At 39.5% G+C, this 23,632-nt stretch overlaps 1 protein-coding gene across 3 annotated transcripts in view; it reads left to right on the top strand.

Moving 5' to 3' along the window:
* Nucleotides 1–23,632, top strand: part of LOC119740890 — a 36,620-nt gene that overhangs the window by 10,001 nt on the left and 2,987 nt on the right. For all 3 annotated transcript variants that reach the window (XM_038216357.1, XM_038216358.1, XM_038216359.1), the window contains 8 exons: nt 6,873–7,162; nt 8,388–8,510; nt 12,508–12,732; nt 16,680–16,828; nt 17,083–17,239; nt 18,014–18,382; nt 19,424–19,639; nt 20,277–23,045. In XM_038216357.1, the coding sequence (XP_038072285.1) occupies nt 6,929–7,162; nt 8,388–8,510; nt 12,508–12,732; nt 16,680–16,828; nt 17,083–17,239; nt 18,014–18,382; nt 19,424–19,639; nt 20,277–23,045 (4,242 nt within the window). In that variant the 5' untranslated portion in view covers nt 6,873–6,928. The remainder of the gene's footprint in view (nt 1–6,872; nt 7,163–8,387; nt 8,511–12,507; nt 12,733–16,679; nt 16,829–17,082; nt 17,240–18,013; nt 18,383–19,423; nt 19,640–20,276; nt 23,046–23,632) is intronic.

The raw sequence follows: 23,632 nt of genomic DNA on the forward strand, positions 1-23,632 counted from the left end.
ACATGTCAGATGTGAACTTCAGGGATGGACGATTCAATGGATATTGAGATAATGTACATATCCAGTTTTTGCTAGTGTTCATCAATGCTTTTGTCCAAAATTGTGTTGCCTTCATTTTCTTGTCTTGTGATGAAAGCACAGTACATGTATGCAAACATTATTTTCTCTTCTTCATTTTTTAACTAGGCCTTATGTTGTATCTGACTGACTAAAATCTGTTCATTGTGTAGCTGTGCATATGATCCATTAATCAGTTCGTGAAGAAATAATTAACAAACTGACAACAAGGGCAAATCTTTTCTTACTATTTGTGGTAAATTATCATAAAGGAAAAGAAAGCAAGATACAGGTATGTATGTGTGACATTGGAAGCGACCTTCTGCGTACTACTGCGTAAGGGACAAAACGTACTACTTCAACTATTTTACCTGTACATCCCCATTCTCCAAGTAATTTAAATCATTAAAAACAACTGATTGTAGGGCTCTGCTGCAATTGAGCTCTTTGAATTCAGCAAGCTTGTCGTACATGTACATCATGTTGTCAAGCGACAAATGAGCATCAGTAAGCAGAAACTTGTACATTGTTCTGTTTCTATCACCAGAGAAAAGAACTAATATTTTTGTCTAAGTTACAAGTTCTCATGGCATTATGTTGGTGAAAGCAGTAAAATAAGTGCAGCGGCAATAGTTTTTTTATCTGACGTGCTACATACATACATTGTATGTGTGAATAAAAAAATGTATTTCCATGTAAAAGGGCCTGCAAGCTTTTGTATCAATTGGGCTTTTATGCTACATGTAGTTTGTAAATTACCCGCACATTGCAAACCCCCTTCGTTTTTTAGTTCAAGCTTTGACCCTGAACTTGGACAAATGGTTATAAACTTAGTGTACCGTACATGAAGAGACTGAGTACAAATATACATGCATGCATATCCAGGGACTGGCATGACTGAGGATCAGCTTGCAGGATACACTTACCCACCTATCATGCTTGTGCAAAGAAAATGCGCATTTCTTCATTTCAATACCGCACAATTACCGCACCGCGGGCAGAAAGGCAAGGAAGACTGTACTCTGAAAGGTCATGCCCTGGCGAGGGACGCAGCGATCTTATAGACAGCCTGAAGAGATGTCTCTCTATACAAAATGTACATTACTTGAGAAGGGAATCAATGAAGAGAAAGAACTGAGCTGTTGGCGACTGTGATTTAGTGTATGGGATTATTTATGGGATTATTTGCATAATTAATTCAACATTTTTTGTCAGAGTGGCATGTGCCTTGAATTATGATTATGTGATGCACTTTCAATACATGGCTGTTGTACAGTGTTAAAAAATTGTAATTTTTATAGTAGGAGGGACAGCCCAGCACAATGAAAGCATCTTGCAACTAAAGCAGATTTTTTTGTAAATGATACATGTACATGTATTAGCAAAAAAAATATTTGTAGCAAACATGGCAAATGTGGGCATACAAACACAAATGTATGCAGAACAGCCATTGATACATGTACATGTACCATGCATACCAGTAGCAGTGGAAGTTTGTGTAGTGCTGTCCAAAAACTTTTGTACATGTACTTGAGTAAAGTAATTTTTTTAAATAAAATTAATTCAGAACATTTTTGTACATGCGTACCTTACCCACTTCTTCATATTACTTTTTAGAAATATTTTGTGGGTTCACTGCTGGTATGTTTAATTTTGCACGTTGTCGCATCCAGCTTAGTCCAACCATGGAGAAATAAAATCAAACTTGTTTTATTTCTCCATGGTCCAACTGTACCATACGTACATGTACATACTGATTTGAGTGCCTGTTTTTAACATTCTTATAAAGTCATCCATCCAGGCTTAATTGTGTTTCTGTTTTCCAATTTCTAATCTATTGTTGAACTCTCTCTCAGAACACTCCTTCGTGTATTTTCCAATTAAGCCGCAGTCCATCCATTGTACAGTATGGTGCCTTGTTTATCAGTCAGTCATGGCCTTCAAAATCAACCCACACAAATCTGGCATATTCCCAGGGAAACTATTAAAGCTTTTAATAACGAGTAGCCTCTTGTTCAGATCAATTATTATTGAACCGTGCTGAGGTGTTTTTGAGTTCTGAAGAGTCAATATTCTGTGTAGGTTTAGCCTCTAAATAGATATTGACAGACAAACTACATTGTAATAGCCATCTTAATGCAGTTTGTTTGCTTCCAGTAACACCACTTAAAATCCGAAGAAGAATGTTCCATCCTAACCTGTTGGAGTTTCAGCTCAGTGGATAATTACACTTTTCAAGAAAAATGTGAAAAAGAATGCACTTGTACCCGGTAACCTTTTGATCACTAAACAAGATTTATCAAGTAATCTTTTTCCAAAAATCAGTCAATTGACTGATCATTGGAAATCAGCAACATTTCTTGATTTCTTCTGAATGACAGCAAGCCAGACAGAATAATTTCACTGGATATTAGTACCAGTACCATCTTTAACCCTAACCCTGCTCAGTGAATCCAACAGGATCCAACTACAAATATGTATGTCACATACATGTACCCGATGGAGCCTGTTGGATTAGGCAGTTAATTACCCCTTGTGTACATTCCTCATGCAAAATGTTGGATTCAGCAGGCAACTGAACCGCATTATAACGCATTGTTGGACTCCGTTGGATTCAGCAGACAACTGAAAATGAGGCACAGTGGATTGAGCAGGAAAGTCCGGTTGGACTCTGTTGGAGTACCAGGGGGTTAATTCCAAGAAGCTTTTTGATAATAATTTGGTAGTTACTTTTGGGATAAATGTGGATGATCCTACACATTGTATGCCGTGGTCTTTACCCCATACATGTACAGTCAAATTGAAATTGTAAACTAACAAACTTGAAGAGAACTCTTGTCAAACATTTTTGTAAGCTTTGTCAGGACCAATTAAGTTAATTCGGGCTGATGTATAATAAACAATCCAAATAATTAATAAACCGTGGTACTGCTGCCACATGTGACACAACTTGTACTTTGTACATTGTACATGTTCCAATCAAGTATGCAAGAAATCCATCGGCCTGAGGCCAAATTTTAGTCATATTAAAAAAAATTGTGGCCTGCAGGGAACCGGTGTGCTGCTGTGACGTCCACTGTGCCCAGCAAAAGGTCACCGGCTAATTGTTTACACGCTAGAAATTTGAAACTGGAAGTGCACAGTTTGAAAAAATAAATTGACCGGTAATTCCAATAAATGTTGCATTTTATATCATAACTTTGTGTCATGTTACATGCTGTTTGAAATGACAAGTGCATGTAATATATTGTTATTGAAAAATTGCAAGGTGTACCTGATAGTCTAAAGGATACTCATCAATCAAACAAGACACATGGAACGGTTGATCAAAAGAAATACTGTATGAGCTTGGCAATGGCACTAATTAATTGGCACTAACTGTTTGTTTTAGGCAGCTATGTCATGCAAAAAGACAATTTTGAAACTTGACAGAAGTACATATGTAAACAAACCGACAGTTATCAGCAAATTGTTTTGTATGTTCTCATAATTTACAATTATACAGGGTGAGTAAACAAAAAAAGCAGAACCCAAACCCACAGAAATATACACAAATGTATTTCATATTTAAAAAAAATATGTAGCACCAAAAATAATTATGACTGGCAAGCCAATTTAGTAAACTACATGTACTTGTAGATGAAGAAATCACTTCAATTGCTCAAATAATATCATCATTTAAACGAAATGACCCTATAATCTGTTTCGTCAACATGTGATTTCAAGGATTGTCGTTACAATTGTAAAAACATCACCAGCGACAAAACCTCAGTTTAAAAGTTAAAAATATTCCACAAAATCCTTTTGAAGGCCTGTCTTTTAAAAAAGTGGATTTTATAAATCTATTGTTAGCCAAAGCAGGGTTGTTAATAAAGACATTGTGTGCTACAGTTGTTGACAGTTGTTGAAACAAGTATTCTGTGTCATTTTCTTTGCTGTTCCAAACAGTCAGAACACACAATAAATTTGCTTTTTTGGACGAAACTGAATTTAGGGTTACTTCGTTTAAATAGTGGTAAAACTTTAACGTGTAGTGCAATCAAAATAATTTTCTCACTTAAAAGTAGTTTAATAAATGGGCTTCCAAGTCATAATTATTTCTGGTGCTACATACATTGTATTTGTTTAAATATGAAATATATTTGTTTGGGTTTGGGTTCCTTTTTTTTTTTTTACTCACCCTGTACATAAATCTACATTGATTAAATAAATTTTAAAAAAATACATCTACACTACAGTGAATTGAATCTCAGTTAGTTCAAAACAAGTGGTAAAAGTATATTTAAATGCTGTAAATTTACTGTTTTGTTTCAAAAGAGTTATGAAACTTAAAATAAGAAGATACACACAATGTACATACATTCGTGGGTTATTTTCAGTTATCATTATTAACCCTCCTATGCAGACAAACATTCTGTGCAGTCAAGTGACTGTTTTTAACAGTTAAGAGCTCCCAGCCTACATAAAGCTGGATTGACTGGTTGTGACTGTTTACATAACCTGGTGCAGCTACATGTGTACATTGACTCTAGGTGATTGATAAGCCAGCTGTGCCTATACCATTTGCCTGCTATTGTTGGTTGACTGAATTTGACTAGTCACAGTGTTTGTGTGAAATATGATCTGACTGTTGGTGACTACCCTGTGTAAAAGGCATGGCAGGGGAAGAGGATTGATTTTTTTAACTGTCTGTGACTGTTCAAACAGCAGGAGGGTTATTTGTCGTTCTTTACAGTAACACATATTTATCACAGGGAATTATATTAACTTATTTAATAACCAGCCTACTAGACAAGTTGTACAAATAAAAAAATGGCCGCCTGTATAAAAAGCACTCAATAACACTGTGTGCATCTACCAGGTACATGTACATTTGTACATGTACATTCTGTGTACAGCACGAACGTTTTCATCCTACATGGTCATTATACAGTGTACATGTACATGGCTTTAAGTGGAGAACAAATTCAAGTATTCTAAAAATGTACGTAATTCATTTTAAGTACTCACTGATCACTGACGTTTTTATTACAGCAAGCATTTTTCATATGAGTTGAAGTATGGTAGCATTCACCGAAATAGGTTTTATATATCGCTCTCAGATCATCTACTTCAAATCGTTGAGATTAATCATTAACCCAGACAACTCATTATCGGCCAAAGTCTGAGGAAGTTGTTTGCTAAACTCTTGTACTTTAGTTGCATCCCCTTAACCCCACTACAGCCAATCCTGGGCTTTCCCGCAGCATTTTTTGGCATTTTTCGTCATCAGGCTGGCACGATAAGAGATTTAAAAAACGTCCCTTTTTTAGATTGTGCATTGCGAAAGTGCCCATTCCGTTTGCAGTTTTAGCACTGGCAGGTTGTGCTGAAAAGCATACAGTGTGCGTGTGTGTGTATTTCTGCTAAAGACATTGATATCATTCAAGTTCGTTGTGAGTATCAATTAAACATAGATTAATATACCGTATGGTATAGCCATGCCACCTGTGATATTGTCATGCCTGTTGCAGGTTTCATCAGCCAAAATTCTAACTTGTTTATGCGTGTTTCTCATGTGATTCCGTATTAATTTTTTTTTACATAACATGATGAAAACCCACCCATTCTGGTGATAAACAGGCAGTGTAAAATAAGCTGGTATGCTTTTGCATGGAGAAATTAAAGTGGACATAATGTGACAACATGTACATGTTTCCATAAATTAGTATGACATGCTCTGACAGTGCAGTAGTGTACATGTACTTATTTATGTATGTAAATGATAGTGGTACTACACTGTAGGTACAGTAGCAAAGCTTTAACCCTTACTCCATAGAGGGTGTGAAAAATTATATTCATAAATACCCAAGACAGTTTACCCATTCCTATTGGTCAAGAGCTCGTCACGTGGCCGGTCTTAAACGGTTGATAAAGACCGGTTGGCTGGTCTTAAACACTTTCCCAGTGTCGCATGAAATTTGGACTCCTACATACAGTGTAAATCCGGTGCCTTTTGCCGTTTTATTGGTTGAACATTCACAATCTTCACATAGGCATGTGCAATACTACCAGCGAGTCAGAATTTAATAGTCCCAAATTCACAATACACCGGCACAGCTGCGTTGTGCGCCACATCCTGCAGTACCCACGACGCGCACGCCAATTTCCATATAAGGAGTCGTTTACTACACTCGTGAGACTGGACATAATATAGCTAGAGCCCGGTGTCCCGAAAACTTTTTGAAAAGTTTGATTATTTGACCGGACAATTATCAGCATCCAGAATCAATCCAGTCTTAAACAGAGTGTTTGAAATCGGCCAAGCACACAGTTATTCCATTATAAAACTTGGAGGATTCAGGACTGAATTTTAAAAAAAAAATTACGTGAGGTATCCAAGTTGCCCAGTTTTTGTTTTTATTGCTTGTACTTGTACACAATGTACATGTACCTAAAAAAAAATGGCATTAATATTGCCTACAAGGTGCCTTAACCAGCTCACGTCAGATGACGTGTATACACGCAACGGTTTTGCGGTATTCAGAACAGATGACGGATGAACACGCAACGAGCGAAGCCGGAAATATCTTTCAGGGACCCGCTCGCAGCGAGCAAGGCCGGAAATATCAGGGAGTGTTACCTATAGATGATGCCCTGAACCCGTCTGGCATCGAGGTTCGTGAAAAAAAATCCAGTGCCTGGGTCCGGTAGATAACAAAATAATACCGGCGCAAACTGGTTAAAGACCGCTAATACAACCCTCTGGCTAAAACCTTGGTTAACGGTACGGTAGTTAAATCTCACACTTAAATTTCATACTTTGTTTCCAACAGATTTGCCGTTAAACTGAGACACTGATTTAGAATTGGCATCAGTTCTCAAGAACAAGATGTCGACTCTCTCGCCCTTCATCCTTTCAAGGCCGTCGCCCAAACCCAAGAGGCGAGGCGGCACGGCCTCCCCCCTCACCAAAAAGAAACGCCCCTCCCCAAGAGCAGCAGAGAAGATGCCTCGACCGAGGAGGAAGCAAGGGGTTGCCACGGACACCAGCAATCGTCGAGGAGGCAAGAAGAGACACCAGAGAGAGGGAGGCAATGGGGTTCCTGCGGTGGCTGAGTGTCAGGTCAGTCATTTTGGTTCTGATTTTTTAATGCATCTCTTGGAAATGTGCACCTCAAAGCTCTGTTTCTTTCAGTGGTTTATCTGTATTTTCCTCCATCCTGAAAAATCTTCCAAACACTTTCTTGTGGATTCTGAAGGATATGTTGGGGTATTAAGCATGATAGGTTTTTGGCAATTTTGTCAAAAGGTTTTAAAACATTATCAATAAAATTCCAGATGGCATCAAGTTTTACATGTACTTTACTTCCAGGAATTTTGGTTAACCTGTCTGCAACAAACCGTGGGTAAATTCATTAATTAATGGAAACACACTTTGCAACATCATGCTTTGTTTCAAGTACCGGTAGGCATGCACTTGTACAATGTATAGGTACACATTCATATACAGAGACTGAACTTAAAATTTGCAATTCTGTATGTACATGTAAATGCATTCAAAAGCAACTATGATTTGATATGATGTGGAAAAAATTAATACACTGTAACCAGAAGCTTATACATGTAGGCCTACCGGTACATGTACATGTATACTGAGGAAGGAAACGATTGAGCAATATAAATTTATGCTACCCACTCTGGTTTTAAGTCCCATGATATTTGAGAGTGGTAAAGTTACAGACGCCTGCCTTTGTAAGTTTTCTGAAAGGGCAGTCAACTTTGTACTCAGTCGACAGCCTTTTAGTAAAGGTTGATAACACCCAGTGTTATTCCACTGAGGAGATCATGTTGCTGGATTCAATTGTTATTTTGCGTGGGAACCACACTTCTCACAGACTGTACATGTATGGGAATAACATTTTATCAAATAATTGTCTGAAATTCTAATAATTATTATTTCTTTATGCACTCAGTAGGCGCTGCATTTACAATGTAGTTTATAATTAAATATCAGGCCGTCTAATTTTGTTTGATAACATTTCAGGTCAATCTGATCCAGTCGACAAGCAGTCTGCAGAACTTTTACTTATTTTCATATAGGCCTATACGTTGTAACTATATTATTAAGATTTTCCACTCCAGAGTTCTTCTTATTGGATTATTAGGAATGCAAGACTTTGTTTGAAGATTGCAAAACAAAATTCTGTAAAAGCATAAAGATTCACTGTTTGAGAGTTAAATCTGTCAATCTGTTTTATGTCCATTTTCTCCCATCTTTACCACCTACTTATTGCAACAACGCACTCTGAGTGGGCCTGTCATTTTGTTTGGATTTGCATAATGTGTAGGAATTCCAAGGTGACCTCAACCGACTGATTAGCTGGTTGACAGCGACCATCGACCAATCAGAGCAGTGGAAAGCGCCCTCTAACAACACCCTTAGCCTCCGAGTACAGCTGGAGAAATACCTGGTATGTAATTTAGCAAATTAATGGCACAAATGATGGGTGTAAAATGTGTTAATTGTTTAAAGCAAGTGCTTGTTCCCAATGGCTTACCTTTACAACTTTTTTAATGAACGAGGCTTTGCCTCACCTGCTACCCGGGGGAAAGCGGCTTTGCTGCCTGTCGCCTGCTTCAGGGGGAATCGCCCCTTTGTGGGCTAGGCGAGAAAATCACCTGCTTCATGCGTGATCAACTCGTGAACGATCAACACTTGAGCACACATGCACATGATATACACACACCTTTTGTGTTTTAAAGTACCGTTATACATGTACAAATGTAGCTGTGGTTTGAGCAACTCTTTCTCATAACCTTTATTATTCAATTCAAATTAAAACAGTGTATATTATCAAATTTGTTGAAGGAACATCTGTTCAGAGTTTTTGTTCAGTTTGATTTTCTGGTAATAAAACAAAGGATCTCTTAAATAACTCGCATGAGACACTTTACAATACATGCACATGTACCTTGGACGCCTGAAGAAAGTATGGCAGTTAAAACAATGAAAGCAAAATTTTAATTTTGTTGGCGGGAGAAAAAAACCCAGGATATTCCAGGCAAACCCACAGAATTGGGTGGGGATTCACACCTGGGTCACAGAGATGGAAGGCAAAAGAATGACTCCGAATTTAAGTTAAATCTAAAACTAAAAGAAACATGTTCATGTACATGTACTTGATATATGTACGTGGCCTTATTATTCTACACCATAGATAAAAATACATGTTCCAAAATAACTTTTTTAAATTTTTCACATTGACTGATTCTGTACATGTACATGTACAGGATAGCACAGTAATTTTGGCCATGCACATCCTAAATGTGATATATTTGAGTGCTTTTAAATGTCATAAACGCATCACAGACCAGCCATTACTGTAATTCCCTGTACAGTGTGATGGGCACGGAGTCATGCCAAAAAGGCTACATACCATACATGTGCGTGCATTTAATTGCCTGAGCGTATTTGAATGGCACGCCAACTATTTGCCGTTGGGACTTGGCATCAAATGCTGATGATACCATCTGATAGATGGATCTGTGGGTATCCTTGAACTTTTCTAAGTTGATTTATTCTGTCCACAGGAATTTTTTGTAATTGCTACAAACATGTACATGTACATGTACATGAAGAGTTTGTCTGATGAGGGCAGTTAAAATATGACTTCTTAAAATTATTTCTAAACACTTGTTTCAAAGCAAAACTTTACGGTTTTGTTTAAATTAGATGCAGTTCTCAATTATAAGTGCTACACATAAGTGCTCAATTATGGAGAAGCTACATGTACACGTACGCAAAATGCGTGTTTAAGTAATAGAGATGACCAGCTTTACATTTTAAGAGAGCATCGATATCTTTTTTTTTTTAGGTATATCGTACCTGCACAAAACATTTGAAGAAGTAAATTTATACTGATTATACTGATATACTTTCGCTCCAGAAGAAGTTAATATTACCAAACAATACCAAGATAACACTTAATGTGTATACATTATAACCTGTCAAATGGAGGGAGTGGTATACATACATGTTTACATTTACATGGGGGAAATAGTGAAGCTTTATCAGGACATTTTGTTTTTTAAATGTTGGTGACATGAACAAGAATCCATGCATTTACATACTGACCGGTAGTTTGGTTTTGTCTATATGTGACCTGTTCTGTCAAAAGCAGATGCTTCTGGGCAGAGGTTGAAATTGAGATAGGGCCAAAAAACGCTGTGGGGGTGATTTTTATCAATTTTCATATTTTTGCATATATGTAATCCTGAACATGCCTAAAGTATACTATAAAAGTTTGAAATATTAATTTGAACTCTACATATACTATTTTTGATGATTTGTTAAGGTATATCAGTTAAAGAAATTACTGTTTTGTGACGTTCGTGGCCATTTTCTCCGTTTTCTACTTTTCGACACAATGAACTTCAAAATAGCATAACTCTGCCCAGGAATGACCGGTTTCAAAAATTAAACCACCTATTAAAAGGAAAAAGAACATTTTTTAACAATATGTAAAAATATCATTTTTGGCCTTATGCCCAGAAAAGTCTGATTTGACGGAACAAGTCACATATTAGATTGCAGAAACAGGCTATAAATGGGAAAGTACATACATGTACATGTACATGGTCAAGGCATAAGTCATAAGCATAGCTATGACTTATAGCTATGAGGTATAACGTAACAATGAGCGTCCATATGAAACAGTACACTGAACTTGATTAAAGGGGACAACCTAGAAATGTCACATTTTGATAAAATAAAACCTTGAATCAGTGCAGTAACAAACGCAGAAACACTGGAAAATTATTCATGCAATCAGACAGGCAGAAAATTCCTGCCTGTCTGATTGCATGAATAATTTCCCATATGTACAATGTACATACTGGTACAAATCGCTAGCTACATACATGTATGTAAGCCAAGGGAAACGCAGAAATCCTTTTCTAATAAGATTTGCTGAAATCCTGATATGTGGTTTTTTATTGACCTTGTTTTTTCCAACCAGAAGCATCTGACAGGGCCAATATCAGACACTGTCCTTCACTTTCTTGATGTAATTATCTGCTTATAATCTTGATCGTGTACTACAAATCCACTTTATCAGCTGGCACAGTTGATGGCTTACTGTACCAGTAGTTTGCTCACGGCCGAGAAGTGATATGACCGATAATTTTTGAAACTGCTGGTAGTTACAAAGTAGATCTGGAATTGGCATTAACTTTTTCTTTGACAAATAACGAGCATAACAAAATACAAACAAGATAAATTAAATTAATTTTAACTCCTTAGAGACGTTTTTGCATGCACATGAGCTCAAAAATCAATCCCTCCATGTTGTGTAACAATGGCTGGGCTATACACGTGATTCAGTACATGTACCTACATGTATACGCAATGGCATATAAGTCCACTTGCGCCGCAATTTATTGCACAAGTTGGCAACATTCAGTTATGGCAATTTCACAAAAGTTTCATGGTCATGGCATAATTGCACAATCATTTTAGGTGGCATGAGTTGTGGCGTAGCGACTGAAAATGTTTGTATTTTACCAGCAAATTGTGATCGTCGTGGAGCCTGTTGTTGCCTACCTTATCAAGGTTGATACGAGACACTCACAGCATTGTGTTTGAAGTAAAAGAATTGCTATTTTACTCCTGACAGAGTTTTTAGGGTTGCCGCACGATTCCAACATGTCCAAGGAAAGTTGGATAAAAGTATTTTCAAAATGGTAGGCAGAGGTGATTCAATGACTGTTTCATGAACAAACAAACAAAATACACAAACAGCCGTCGTAAAAGCTGTTAATCCTCGTCCCACATGTTTAGATTATTTAAAACATTGTGCAGCTTCGCCAAGTTTCTTGAAATTGATTGTAAGTTTATTGTGCAGCTGGGCAATAAACTTGTTGTGTAAGAAACATGTATGCACTGTTTCAGTGAAATCAGCTGCAGATAATCAACAGGATAACAAACATGTACGTAACGTACATGTACGTTGAACGTCAACATTCTGTAAAATTGAAAAGTTGCCTATTCCAGTCGAACACTTGGTGGCGCACTATACATTTGTGTGAGTCACTTCTTACTTTTCTTCCCACAGAAGCAGAATTTTTTCACCAGAGGATTACCAAACTTGCCACATTTGATTCAGTATTTTCATGTTATTCGTAGATAGTGCATGGATTCTCCATGTAAGAAGTTCAAGGACATGAATTAAAAAAAGGTGCCAACATGTCTTTTTAGTTTTTTACATGTAGTGTGTCTTGACAGGGCATTTGCATACATGTAAAACCATCAATATGATAAATCGTTAGTCACCTTGTTTACGTCAACCCCATTTTAAGCTGACCTAGGAAAAATGCCAAGAAGTGTTGCGGCCAAAATAGATACATCCTGTCATCAGCGTTCTGTCTATCAGCATCATAAAAATGACCCTGTTTTCTTTTTTTCTGTAGACTTTTGCCATGGAACTCCAAACTCGACAACACCTTAAAGACAGCGTTTTGCTCAGGGGTCAAGATCTGATCCAACTGTACCCCCAGCTCACAAGCAACCTTCAGGCCACCCTTGAACTCATCGATAGGCAGTACCAGCGGCTGGAGGAGAGGCTAGACACCCAGTTTAGACAGCTAGAGGAAGCGTTGGCATCCCTGGAGACTAGCGCCAGATCAGACTCTAAGGTAGTTGACAGTTTTATTTCTGACCGTTATTAGTTTCTTGGCACTCCATTGGCCAACGAGAGTTGAGTCACATTTACGCACAGGTTCCTGTGCTGGTGTTATTCTGGAGATGATTTCAGTTGTAAGTTTCACTACACTAGCGGGGGAAGGGTTTAATAAAGTCGTCTCTGGATGAACCTGTTCAAATTTGGATTCATACTAATTCTGTAGAAATCTCCAGGATTTTACGTGTGGTACATTGTAAGTATATGCTGTATTCATGTATACCATCAAGAGTTTTGCCTTATTTGCATGTCAGAAAATGGTATATTGGACAGTTCCTACTTGGCGCAAACCCAAACTTGTTATACACGTATTAACATTGCAAATCTGCAAAAGTGGAACACAATTCAATTCCAGCGAATTTTGCAGTGAATGTTTTCTGATGTCAAATTCGCTTCGCATTTGCATTAACGTGAAGTATGAACTAGCCTGAAGACTATAAATAAGATACCATGTAGAGGTACATGTACATGTAAGTGGAGAGATTCATTATCACGTGTGTTGGGGAGCGCGTGTTGGGGATATGTTGCCTCCATCCCACCCCGCCCCTGTCATCATGGGTGGGGAAGTTCGGTGACAACCCAACAGTGTTTTGACAGGAAGTGTTTCGCTAGTTTTTTTTTTCAACCGCTTTGCACGAAGATCTATGCAGTTTGTGTTTTTCATTAGGGAACTTCCTGTTTTTATCCATCTCGGTTTGATGTTTACAGACGGTTACCGTGGGTTTCAAGTCAGTGTGGATAATATGCTGTGGTGGGGCAGGCATTATTTTTTGAGTTTCATGCTGCATGTAGCAGTTGATATCACTGAACTGTGTCTGGAGCTCTTGTACAATGTAGTATTGACATTTGATCGTTCTACATTTGTGAGTTCTTTATTCAAGTTGAGTGTGTGGTTTGCTGTACAATGGCGAATGCTTCTCTTTCACTTGCAACAAGTTGGAATTATGTATGTACATGTACTGTCTGCTACTGGTAGGCCAACAAAAAAGTTTGGTGTTTTGATGATAAAGCTTTGACATTGAGCCGATACTGGATCATGGACAAAAGGTAGGGCTTTTAGTATACATGTGGATGATGTGATGTAGACAGATTTGGGGATTGAATTTTTGTTGTTGTTTTTATTTTAATTTTTTTGGGGGGGGGGGGGAGGGTATTTAGAGTAGGGGTTGGTTTTGTTGGCAGAAAATGGAGAGACAGTGATTTTCATGGAACGTGGCAAATAGTTTTGAATGAGCTTTAAGTGCAGAGTTAAACAGTGTGAGACTCAGTTGCGCCATAATTCATCTCAGATGTGTTAATCAACATATCTGAGATAAATAAAATAAATAAAACATGCACGTGCCTACACGTTATATACAGTGTACATACATTGTATTGCTATTCAAGTTAATCTACTGAATTGCTATCTTACATACCGGTACCTAATATTAACATGGTTGAAATGGTTTATTATTTTGTTTTGGACTTCGCCAATATGATGTAAGCAGTCTGCCCAATTCTCACAGTGAAGGGGACAATCCACTATTAAAATTCTCAAGATGATTTTACAGTGCATCTGAGTCTCGCATGGTTTATTTAACTCTGCTTCATGTACGGTACCTTAAAGCTCATTCAAAATTTCTACTCCTGACTTTGTCACTTAATTAAAGTTGACTTTGTGTCCGAAACTAAAAAAAAGTGAAGACTACATGTATAAAGAGTCCGTGAATCTCGATCAGGTCAGTCAACAGGAAGGCAAGTTTCCTTAGTCATGTTAGTAGTTCACGTAAGCTTACCTGCATGTATGTCCATGACAAATAGAAGCTAGTGTGTGGCACAAGGGAATATTATCGTCAGTGAACACATCCAACTTGTGACCTATTTTTAGTCCTAGCCTAAAGTCGCTAGTGGATTTGTGTCTTTGTCCCTCATTTTTTTTTTTCTAATTACATGAATTATTTTAAACATTTAAAAGTTGAACGAAGAAATTGACTTGAGCGGAGTTTTGACCTGCGATCTGGAAATTACTGTACCCTTGCTCTATCTACATGTACATCAAACTGAGCTATCCAGCCCTATGTTGGCGGTTCCCCATTTTGTCAATAACTTAAAACTGTAGATGTGTACAATTACCATCAGATTATGTTTTATCAGATTCAGAAGTTACTGTTTACCGCTCAGTGCTGAAGAATGTTGTGTGACTTGCACATTATTTGCTTGTAAGCTACTTCCCGTCGTACCAACGTTCATGTATGTCATTTTTCTGCTTTCACGAGTATTTGGTTAACTTCTCGCAAGTACTCGACCAGGCCTACTGTTTACAACCCAAACCCAGATCAGCGCTGTCCAGTGACAGAATCTTTTAGTTTAAAAGAGATCTTGTGTTGTATGAAGACATAAGTTAATTTACATGTAGTACATGTACATGTACATGTACATCAGCAAAATGTTAATCCCGAAGGACAAATGCATTTAATTAGTCATCGTCAATTGCATCTAGTCTCTGCATTTCCTAATGGACAGTCTGTGAAAAAAAAGTCAGCATTGTGTCTGCCACCGTAGCCTTCATTGAACAAAGTTGACATGTTGCAGATTGATTAAATTCAGGTCAAAATGTTCTCAAGACATGGGAAGATAACTTTGTGGAAGCTGTCCCCCAAAACACATGTTGATATGATGTTACTACCTGAAACCAATAGGCAACACATTACATGTACGGTTTTTTTTAGAACTGAGGTTGAAAGCATTTCCTAAGGATAGTGACTCAACCCTCAGAACAGAAATCTGTCGGGATGAAGCGACCATACTAATATTAGATGGGACAAGTTGAACAGGTGTTATTGTCTAGGGAAGGATATCAATACTGTAAATCTGTCTCTGTGTCAAGTACAATACTTCAAGACTGCTGTAGGTGTGGGGATGGGCAATGTGCCAGCTGCTTACTGTGTTACCTTGAGTGGGCAGTAAAGACATTTTTACACTATCGCCTTGACCACCCATGTTGAAATTGACTTGGGTTCACTGTGAGTAGAACTACATGTAGATCTCATCAGCAAGTTATACCGTTCACACTTACAAGTTGGTAAACAAGTCGGTCTAAGATTTGGGATTTTCTACCCGGGTAACTAGAGCCTCTCAACCCTGGTCCTTACCAGGATTGAATTTGACCTGTGTACCGGTACATGTGTAGACTATTTTCTGGGGTGAAACCAGGCTCGTGCGAGTCGCGCGCGCTCAGGTACAATAGTACACATGCACCGCTGGCTCCTTCGACTAATAGGAATACTAACCACCGCAGTAAAAGCTTCTAATTCTGGTCATCAGATTCCACTGTATAGACTACTTTGGCGACAGCCATTTTCTGAGGTGGCACTGCTGTGGCACAAGACACCTGCGAGTCACGCTCAGGTATCGCAGTACGTATGCCCTCCGGGCTCCTTCCACCAATAGTGTTACCAAAATGGGCGCGTGCCTCATCTTTAAGAATGCGTTGCTGCGTGCACGCAAGTGTGGCACCACCTCAAAAATGGCTTCTACTTTGTTCTTAGTTTGTTCGCCGGATAAATCTAAGCTTCTCAAAAATGAGGATGTGTAAACACATTATTTTAAAAAACCTCAAACCCAATAAATCGTCTGCAGTGTACTTGGATGACTTGTGAGCTTAGAATCGACATGCTCATTGAAAATTTGCAATCCAAGTAAAAAAAAATGGCTACATGTAGGTAGGAGCATGCAATAAACAACACATGGTATTTGGCCTAATAATTTGTTGTTTTTATTAGTAATAATTAAAAAACAATATCTGTGTACCTCCAGTTTTATGTATCAAATTACAAGGAACAAGAAAAGTAATTTATTTACATGTAGAACAGATTTATTGAGCTGATGTTTTACCAGTAATTTTTGTTTTACTTTGGTGCGCAGAATCATCGATCCTTTGATGCAGAGCTGATCATGGACTCTATCGAGCAGATGTCGTTTCGTCTTCAAAACAGCAAGAGACGCAACTCACCAATGGAAGTCAGTGTGAAAACCTTGAACAAGCAGGTGGATACGTTCAACACAACCAACAAGTAAGACTTGCCGTACATTGTGAAACCTAACATGTGTTTTACATAAATGTATGTGTCTCTCTTTACCACATATTGGTTTGGATGGAAGAAAACCCTTGTGTTTACAACAGGAAATCAACATTTTTAGTGGATTAGGCTACTTTGCTAGACATACATGTACAACTTAAATCAGTTAATTTTCAATAATAATCCAAAGTATGAGATGGTCCTGTGATATTAACTTGACATTTTCTGTATAATTTGTTTATTCAAAGGCTGTCCTCAACTGGAGGTAGTGATTCCTCTTGTAGCTCCTCCCCCGACTTTGATGTTCTATATGAGGAGCTTTCGGATTGGCTGAGTGAACTACACATGGCCGTGACGGACAGCCAGAAGGGCCAATCAGATCAGAGAATGGAACAGATGTTTAAGGTAAACATAAACATGCTTCTTGAAATTATTCAAATTCTTCAAATGGTTTACTGAACGTTTTTTGCTACACGTATGTAAGTTGACATGCAGTGCTACAAAGAGCAAGTATGAGCAGTACTTGTTGGTTTCGGTACAGCTAAAATTGCTCTCTACCATGTCTACAGACCATTTTCATGTTGCGGCCATCTTGATTTTTTTCCCATTCAAATCAACGTAACCAAAGCGAGGCTGGAAGGAAATATAGTCTGGTACCTTTTTGCACAAAAACCTGTTATCATTCAGTACTAATATTGGATACAGGGAACATGACTCAAATGGTGGCAGCATGATAAAGGTCTATACATGTACACCCTTGTTTTGTGCTACCTATGGAGTGGTGTATCTGCTGCCCTCTTTGACCAAATCCCACCAGTTGTATCAGTCGCTCATTACTGGATGAATATCTGAATGAACTGTCCCTGCGTTTTTTGACCCACTTTAAAGCACCAGCTTTGAGCACAGGGATATTGAAATCAAGTGTGAAACACCATGATTTAAGTGAATTTATTGAGTTCCGAATGAGCTTTAAGGTAGCAGAGTGAAATAAACCGTGCGGGAGTTTGATGCACTGTCAAAGCATCTTAGCCCTAACCTCCCCAACGGCCCTAGGGTACACGCATGAGCTGCACCATCCTTGTTGACAGATCTGCTTACAAATGTAGATCAATATAGAAAATCTTATGATGTCACTAATATTGATTAAAAAAATAACCCGTTCCCTTGATAACATCTCAGGGTTACACCCAAGAGCTGCACCTCCGTGAGGTGACCCGGGCCAAGCTCAACAAGAAAGCCAACCGTCTTCTCGCCCGGCGCCAGTCCACATCAGCCGACGTCACTACCAAACTCCAGTCCATCAACGACCAGTGGGCCAGCCTGCAAGCATGTCTGGAGCCCGGGACGGGACCCAACGCAACCTCCTCCCAGGACCTGCCTTCCTTTGCTAGCTCGGAGGAGGTCATGACGCTGACCTTGGAGGTTGAGGAGGTCATAGTTCAACTCAAGGGATGGTTGACAGAGATGGAGAGGAAGCTGTTTGCCACGGAGAGCATCAAGTGCCCTGGCAGCGTGGAGCATATGGAGAAAAGACTTGAGGCTCACAAGGTGAGCATTAAAATCAGTCTTCAGAGTTCACTCTTGCTGTATACTGCATCCTCCAAAACACATTATGAACAACTTGGTACCATATAGTGGTGTTCCCGAATGTGGCACACTTTGAGGTTTCCCCAGACTTTCCTCATGCAGTGTTGCCAGACTTTTTTCTTGATAAACTTTGGATTCAGTCAGTAAAATACTGGTACTTTCACCTTAATAATGTTTGCTGTTGAACCGTTGTGGACAGTTTCAGTGTCATGAAATTTAGTCCGAAATGCAAAAACGGTGGCGTCCAGATATTGAGCACAAACCGGGCGATTGTTCCCTAACGTGGCGCACTTGAATAAGTCTCACAAAATTCCAAGTCAACATTTCAGAATTGTTGAATTGTTAAAAAATTCTGATAAACCATTATCTCTACTCGCACACCCAACTAGAAGTTTGTCAGAAATTTTTTATTTTTGGGCGCAGTTTCAAAGGGTCCACTGTGCACTTCGAAATAAGATGGAAAAATCACGCCAAAATAAATTCTCTGCTAGTTTTGGAATGGGTGGATAAACTCAAGATTTATGAACGGGAATGTTTAGAGCCTGATAAAATTTCAGTTACTGTGAATCTTAGGAAAACTTTTGCTCTAGCAAGAGGCAAGAGGCAAAAAATCAAAGTGCATCACGTTTTGGACCGCGTAACATTTGGGGACATCAACAATATTTTTTCTGAAAATATTTATTTTTATTTTTAACATCACTTGTTGGAGGGTACAAACAAAAGTCGGGTTTCAAAATTTTTTCGAAGTTTTTCAAGCGATTATACTATTTCCTCTTTGTTTAACTCACTTTTGTTTATATGAGAATAAAAGAGGGGCTGCAAAAATAACGTTGGCATCATTTTTGGGCAAGCTGCAACCCCATTCAATTGACCAAAGTTTGACAATGCACTATTATAAACTACAGTCTCTATTTCAACCGAGCCATGCAAAGGGTCCATTGGCCATCCATCAATTCACTGTGGAGGGCTAATTTCATTTTGTATCTCGATGTTCCCATGTAGGAGCTTCAAGTGGACATTGCCAAGAATTCGGAAGGCATCCAGGTGGTGCTGAACATGTGTGAGATACTACAGAAGGACAGGCATGCCTGCGCTAGTGAAAAGGAGAGAGAATCCCTGCAGCTGGCGGCATTCAACTTGGAGCGGCGCTGGCAGGCCATCCAGGCCCAGGCGATGGCACTGCAGTGCAGTCTGGAAGAAAAACTCAGAACCTTCAAGGTACAGATCAAGAAAATCTTGCCATTCATTTTAGTGTGTTACATGTAGATATTTTTTTGGTATCATGACCAACAAATGGAACCTGGCCAGGTGCATATTAAAGGTTGATAGAGAAATTGACTCTGCTGGGGATTGAACCTGATGTCTGGAGGTAGCAGGTTCAAATCCCACTCCAATAAATTTCTTTCTTTACAATTTTGCATTGAGTATATCTCATAGAATTTTAACGTTGGTCTATTCTTCTTTAGACATTATTGCATTTATTCTTATAATTGAAATTGCGATGCATAATTTATTTTTTTCCTTCATTGTGTTTTGTACATAAATGTATTGTAAACAAAATTCTTTATATATTTGTGTGTCTTATTTTTGTTTCTTTTAGTTTGTGTTTACATCTTTTTGTCTTGTTTTTATTTTTCTTACCAATTTGTGAAGTCTGAGGACATTTATTATCATTTTATATATATATGGAACAAGAGCAGATCTCCAACTCTCTAACCGTCATTTTTCTTCAGTTATGGATGCTAAGTAGCAAATCTTTTGCACAATTTTTGTCCTATTTTTGTTATTGACTTGAGTTTTCAGTCCTTCATGTCCTTACTGATTGTCTTACAGCAATCTTTTGCTTGTGTTACAGGGAAACAGCACAGTATTTGGTGAAGATTGCCAAAGCACAGCCGCCTCTGCTACAACAGTCGTTGACAACAAAAATATCCCTTTGCCCACCTACAAATCAAGTCTCCTCCCTTACAAACCATCTGGGGCAAAAGACGATTCAGCTTTATTCACTCTCGGCGAGGGAATCAACTACGACGATATACTCCTTGTTCGTGAGGCATTCTCTGAGAATGATGCTTTCAGCATGAGCGATGCTTCCGAGGTATCCCTGGGCGACTTTGCATTCGATGATGTCCTGCCCATGAAGGGAGAAGATGAAGACGTCACTCTCTCTGTCCCATCTCAGACCCCGGACATCATGGAGTTGAGTGATGAGATGATTGATGCCTACCTCAAGATGGAAGAAGAGCAGCTGAAGTTGGAGGAGTCTGGGATCGACTGTGACATCCTCCCAGAGGTCGCAGAGATCAGGGGCAGGAGCAACTCGGAGTTGGAATTCTGGTCCATGTCCCCAAGGGAGGACCTCCAGATGTCCAACTCCGTAGAGCTCCCGCATGTCATGCACTCTCTGGTAGATCTGGACCAAGAACCAGTCCTACTCAGAGACAGATCTGACTTGCCAAAGTCATTTTCGGCCCACTCCTCAACCAACTACCAACCGATCACCTTGGGCAAGTACAGTACTGGAACGGTGGATTTTATGTCCTCTGTGGTCGAAGATGCTCTGGAGAGTCTCTGCTCCGATGATGATGAGTTTGATGAGGAGTATGAGGATGTACATGAGGCAGATGATGAAGAAGATGTAGATGTGACCCTGACTGAAGAACGATGCCAGAGTAGAAGTCTGGATGATTGTAATGATTGTAATGATGATGATGATGAAGCTATTGGTAATCTTCTCTTTGCCATGGAAGACTTGGATGAACCCGACCCTTCCCCCACTTTTGCCCTTAAGCCTGCCAAGCCTCTGAGCCACTCACTGCCACTGACCCACCGCACCTTGCCAAGCAGAGATGTCCCAACCCACGATTACCCTGCCTCATATCCTAACCAACCGTCCCCCAACACATGGTCACATCCAAGCGTCACAATTGCCAAATCTCCGCATCAGAAGAGAGGTTTCTTTCCTTCTCATGGTGGTTGCTTCTTGCCAAACCCTTTTGAGGATGTTGTCAGTAGCAGTCCGGTTAAATCAAAGAGTCCGGTCCCAACAAATGCCTCAGATGAGCTGCGTAAGCTTCGGCGACGCCTGAGTCAAGTCTCAAATCCTTTCAGTGAGGAGGAAACAAAACGTCAGCAGAAGATGACGACTCCCCCACCCCAAGATAACCTTCTGGAGATCACAGATCTTAGCCTGTCCCATATGTACGAGTCCCTGGACTTGGTAACAGAGTTGACGCATTCTCTCATGCCAGGAGTTCATTCGCCAAGACGTGATGTTGACAGTCCCCTGGATTTTCCACTCCTTGAGAGAATTGAAGACTCTGATTCAGACTCCTTCAGTGACAGCAGTGAAGAAATCGAAAGAGAAGATCTTGTCCAAATATGGATCAACGAGAACATGCCAACTCCTCCGGAAATCATCCCCTTAGAGATGCCTCCCGAGTTACCATTAGCTCCCATCTTTGACGTGGACACAAGCATTCAAGAAATCCCCACCCAGGATCTCCCCAGCCTACCAATTTGTAATCTCGAGGGAGTCCACAGTCCACAGGAAACCTCATGCTTGCCACTCACACCGTCAAGTCAGTCTGATCCAGGAATAGATGAAGAACAGGAAACAGATGGTTTCCTGGAGTCCCTCCCCGTCGAGAGTGAAGCCAGTCGGGGTCACTGCACCGACGCAGAGAGTGTGGAAGTAGCTGATGAGGAAGTGACCCTCATACAGCAGGAAGTGGTGAATCAGCCTCATTGTAGTGCTGCACTGCGTGAATGCATTGAACCACAGCCAGTCACCGATAGCACTGTTAGCAGTAATGCTGCAGACGGCAGTAGTAAATCAAGATTGGAGGGTACTCGTGACTTCAGCGCAATCGAGGAGCGACTGAGAAGAGAAATCATGGAGCAGCCCAACCAAAAGCACGCCTACTTCACCTATGTGTCCAAGCTTGCTGAGTCTTGTGCTGATGACAAGAACCTGAACCAGATCCTTGGGGACTTCAACCATCAGAAATGCTACCTGTGGTCCATTGGGGGTAATCGGGGTCAATCTAAACAACCGACAGCGGAATGCCAAGACGTGCCAGACACAGTGAGTGATAACTGGATTGATGTTGCCTCCCAGTGCTCAGATGACACCGACAAACTCCTTGAAGCATCCAGCTCTCTGGTGGAGGAGCTTGAGCGGAGTGCTCGTCTTCAGGCTAGTTCCTTACCGGAAGATGAGATAGGTAGTTGGCGTGATGTCATCGTCTTGTGGCTGGACGAGCAGTCCAGCGCTACGAAGAGCGATGATGTTATTGACACCGAGCATGATGTCACAGCCCACAGCGATGACCTTATCAAGAGTGACAATGGTATCAAAAACAGAGAAACACAAGTCGATACATTCACGCCTAGCCGCCAGCAAGAAGATCGCAAATTCATAAGCCCACTCTCTAATCGGAAGTTGGACATCCAGAATGATGCATCGTTTGATGCCACTGATGATGGCATTGTTCCCGACTCCAATCCTCAAGACACCTTTGAAGAAAGTACTGATTGTGGCATTGTTGTCGATGGGAAACAATGGTCATCACCCTCAGAACTGATTGACAGTGGACACTTCTCAGCTGATGGAACTTTGGATGTAAGTTTTAATCTTTTTTTATTTTTACATCATGATTTTAAATCAGAATTTTTAAAGCAAACACTTTACCATCCCAGTTTTTTCAAAAACTAGTAGGGCATATGTTTAAAAAAAATCTCAATATTTCACAGAAACAACTTGCCACTTTGTAGTTCAATTAGTTGTTTTGGTCATAAGGAAATCCTAAAAGCTAATGATAATGTTTTGTGTAAAATCTTGTTCATTCAACATTTGTGGAGAACAGTCCGAAAACAGTGATTGATTGAATCATCTTAAAAATGTTAACATGATTTTCCATCTAAAAAAGACACCTAATCTTTTCACATACATGTACAATGTACATGTATTTCTATTCATTCACCTAACATTGCTGATTATACATGTACTGTATACACTGAAGGAAGTGCATGCATATCAGTTTCCTTGTTATACAGGAAATGAAAGTAAAAGTGCATGTACACTATAAATTGTTTCGTGAGGATAACCATGTTGAAACAAAAACAGGTGGTGTGGCATTATGAAGGTTGCATGTAAGCTACATTGTACATGCCCATTGTAATCTGCCATTTCCTGACTTTTGTTTCATA

This window comes from Patiria miniata, unplaced genomic scaffold (genome assembly GCF_015706575.1).
Source record: "Patiria miniata isolate m_02_andy unplaced genomic scaffold, ASM1570657v1 HiC_scaffold_5, whole genome shotgun sequence".
In the NCBI taxonomy this organism is placed as follows: Eukaryota; Metazoa; Echinodermata; class Asteroidea; order Valvatida; family Asterinidae; genus Patiria; species Patiria miniata.